This window comes from Fragaria vesca, linkage group LG5, assembly GCF_000184155.1.
Source record: "Fragaria vesca subsp. vesca linkage group LG5, FraVesHawaii_1.0, whole genome shotgun sequence".
NCBI lineage: Eukaryota > Viridiplantae > Streptophyta > Magnoliopsida > Rosales > Rosaceae > Fragaria > Fragaria vesca.
The window spans coordinates 7862888-7867121 of NC_020495.1; the positions used below are offsets into that span (position 1 = coordinate 7862888).

At 37.2% G+C, this 4234-nt stretch overlaps 1 protein-coding gene across 1 annotated transcript; it reads left to right on the forward strand.

The window, feature by feature from the left end:
- The first annotated feature begins 1341 nt into the window (after positions 1-1341).
- On the forward strand, positions 1342-2811 carry LOC101302461. The gene has a single exon (XM_004301076.1). The coding sequence runs from the start codon at positions 1342-1344 to the stop codon at positions 2809-2811; it is 1470 nt and encodes a 489-aa protein (XP_004301124.1).
- The last annotated feature ends 1423 nt before the right edge of the window (positions 2812-4234 follow it).

Below are 4234 nucleotides of genomic sequence, written 5' to 3' on the forward strand. Positions count from 1 at the left end.
ACACAAGTGTTGTAATATATTCCTGGACATAGCTATACTAACTACTAATACTATATTTCAGTTTAGCAAGGCAAATGTACCATCTCACAGATACAACAATTATACAAACTCCCAAGTCCCAAACACCTTATCCCCAATTTTTTGTGTATTTATTTTTTGGGTCATAAAGTAGAGCCTTATAACTCAAGTGATCACTAACAGTGGAGAGACTCCAAATTTGTTTTGAAACAATTTACTTGGCTACTCTAAAACCGGAAAGATTCTTCCATACGGTGGTTAGATCAACAGATTTTTCCGACTATCCGGTAAAAAATCACCACTTAATTTATTTTTCCACATGTCAATTCCGCCTCGCTAAAGACTTTCTCCTAAAGCTAATAACGATTAATCTCTTATATAAACAAAGGTAAATGTAGAATGCTATGCTTTGGTTGAAACTGAAGGAACAATGGCATTACTTTGACACTAAATAAGTACATAAGTTACAGAACAAATGAATCAAAACCCTTTTTTTATTTTAATGAAAGCTTTGAAGAAAAAAAAGAAAAAAAGTATAAACGGTCTAAGAGTATAACCTTTTCAGTTGCTCTTTGCTTAACAAGACAAAGGAAGGAATAGTTACACAGAAGAAGAGGCAGTTTAAACTTTTGTAAGCAAAGTTGAGTGAGTTGGGTTCTTCATCTTCTTCTTCTTTGTTTTTCTGAGAGGATTATTGGCCATTGGATTTTGGGTTTGGCGTAGGATTTCCAATTGAGTACACGTGCATGTCTGCTAGCTTTACCTCTCACACTCACCACTTTTATTATCTTTGCTTCCATGCATGGATTTCTCCTCCAAATATAGTCAAGCTCACAATAGTCAGTGAGAGAGAGAGAGAGAGATAGAGAGAAAGAAACGCTCGCTCTCTCACTCACTCTTTTCTCTCTTCTTAATTTGGCTTCTTCATCCCACATCACTAGCTAGCAACAATGACCTCATGATTTCTCTTCGAATTACACATCTTTTTCTCCAGTTTCAACTACCCATCTAAGATGCTGAGCTCTCTCTTCTACTAAATTGTGAACCAGAAAGCTACTAGCTAATTTCACTACCAATCTGGTGAATCATGTATTGATTGATTGGTTTTTCTATCTCTTTCACTCCATGTTTGAGCTTTTTCTCCTTGATTCTCTCATCTGGGGGTTCTGTTTCATTAGCATTTGGGTTGTTGTAGTGTGATGAGATCGAGAATCCCCAGATTTCACCAAGTTCTGTGATTGGATTTTGAAGTCTCTGGTTAGCTTGTGTTTGTTCTCTGTATTTCCTATTTGTTGAGTTAAATTATAGTTAATTCGTAGTTCAATGGAAGAAGATCAAGAATTCAAGTATTTTTGCAAGTTGTGTAGCAAGAGCTTCCCCTGTGGCAGATCTCTGGGTGGTCACATGAAGTCTCACTTGATCAACAACCATTCGAGAGATGATCAAAAATTCATCAACAGCAGAGTTAAGGTCTCGTCTCTCGAAAATTACACTGAGAAGGGCTTGGAAAGTGGTCCTCAAGCAGGTTATGGCCTCAGGGAAAATCCGAGGAAAACTTGGAGAATTGCAGGTTCAAGTGAGGAAACTTCAGCACTATGCAGGGAATGTGGGAAAGGATTTCAGTCATGGAAAGCTCTGGTTTCTCATATGAAGTCTCACTCAAATTCGACTACTAATAGCTCTGAGAACGAACAAGATTCTTGGACTAGCAGTAAAGTTGTGGACAGCCAATCTGAAAATGAGACTACTAATACTACAAGGAGAAGAACTGCAGCATCCAGGAGAAGAACAAGGTACGTGGGCACAACTACTACAACCTCATCTTCTAATCCCTCTGTTGTAAACAATAATGCTTCTTCATCTGTGACTGAGATTGAGCAAGAGCAACAAGAAGAGGTTGCTTTGTGTTTGATGATGCTCTCAAGGGATGTGGGTCACTGGGGTGGCTTGAAGTTTGTTGCTGATCTTGATGACAGTACCTCTGATGACAATTCAGGGTTTTCGGATGCTCCATCAGCCCTCAAGATGAATCGGGTTTCCAAAATCAAGGATGCTACTTTTGAGACTTTTAAAGTGAAGAAACTAAAGAAGAAGATGTCACAAGAGGAAGTTTGTGTTGGTGGGTTTTCCAAGAGTGACAAAGTTAAGAAGAATTTGATACTTGAGAAAACTGAGTTAGCTGAAGCTCAATTGGGTTCTAACAAGTTCAATTCAAGCAACAAGAGAAAGCTTCAATATGCTTATGATCATTCTTCTAAGAGGAGTAAGTATGAGTGTGGTACTTGTAACAAGGTGTTTAGGTCATACCAAGCTCTAGGAGGCCATAGAGCTAGTCACAAAAAGATCAAAGGATGCTTTGCTTCTAAGATTGAGAGCAGTGAAAACACCGCTGAGTTTGACACAGACCTCTCCACTGATCATCCAGTTGCATCAGGTCACAGTAAGCTCAGTAATCTCATTCATCATCAAGATGTTGTTGTAAAAGCTGAGAGCAACAGTACAAAGAGTAAGGGGCATTCTTGTCCAATTTGCCTAAAGGTTTTCCCCACTGGTCAAGCATTGGGCGGTCACAAGAGATCACACTTGATTGTTGGTCAAACTGAGAGTAAGATCAACCAAAGCACCATAGTCATTCCCAAGCCAGCAACTCCTGAAGTTAGAGACTTTCTTGATCTCAACCTTCCTGCTCCTGTTGAAGAAGAGAGCAGTACCAACCATGCTGCTGCTGCACAAGCCTTAAAGCCGTGGTGGGCAGGAAGCAACCATAAGCCTTATGAGGCTCTTGTTTCATAGGTCAGTGTCCCTATTCATGCCAACACTAATTCTCAAGTTGGTGCATAAATATATATATCTCGAATACTCGATTTGTTAAAGAAGCAATATTGAGAAACTCTTACTTCATACTTCGGCTATGGTTTACAATAAAGAATCGAGGATGTACAGATACATATTTCTCGATATCGACTCATTAATTCTTTCAAAGATTTCGAAATTTGCTGAGGCCTAGCTGCTCATTGCTTTCAAACTGCTAAGCCTCATCAAATTTTCATATCCCATGCATTGTCTTTACCATAGTTTTCTTATACTTTCACCTTGAAACTTCAATACTGTAATTCATGAACTTCATATTCTGGTGTAAGACAGACATGTACTTTTATGCAGAAAGGTAATCTGTTTGGGGTAAATGAGTGAGGTGTTGAAAAAATTGGTATAGATAGATAGCTCGAGGTGGTTGTTTAGTCACCTACCAATAATACCATTAAACATGACAACCCATCTCACTAGTTTTTTTCATTTCTCAAACTTAGTAGTATTGCCAAGTGATGCTTATACTTGTCTATGCTAAGATCTAAGCTCAATAGAAAATGATGGCTTCTTTAGAAAAGAGAGAAATTGGACCACTACAAATCTACATGACTACATACAAAGTATAAGTGATCACTTAAGCACGCCAACTCTACTGGGCTCATATTAACCGCAAATGGCATGGGGTTTACTGCTTTATTTTAGGGGGAGAATTCTTGCTGACTCGTTTCCCAATCTGAGCTTAAAACGTTACATTTAGATATTTTTTTGATCACCCAAGTTGACTACTCGAATATTACAACTTCGTGAGTCGAAGTCATAATCTCTCATTTACTAAGAAGAGATTATGCCGCTAGACCAAAAACCAAATGGTACTGAGCTACTGTGGGATACTTGGTGGATTTTCTTTATACAGTATTTAATGGGTCCGGTTCAAGGCCATTGTTTTTTACACACAATTTGACACTCCTTTAAGGCCATCAGATTTTTAATTTTTTAATAGTTTAGGTTACTTGCTAATATAATTTTCACAAAAAGAATGTGATGTGACAAGTGACATGGCGTTACATATTTTAATAACAAATTATCTTTTACTTTTCTTAATAAAGAAAAGAAAACCAAATTCAGTTCTAACTTCTTTTTTTTATTATCAAAATCCAATTCAAACTTGGAAAATCAAAATCAAATCATACACAATAAGAAAGAAAAAAATGAAATGTCAAAAGAAAAAAAATAGGGAAAATGCCCAAATGGTCAGAAACAAGGATTCAAAAGCCCATTTCAATAAAAATAATAGTCAAACGCCCATTCCAATGAATTATATACAAAAGATGAATTTAACCTTTGCATATTATCTATATAATAAAAAAACGCAGTCATATCTTTGGATCAGAACTTCTCTCTCTCTCTC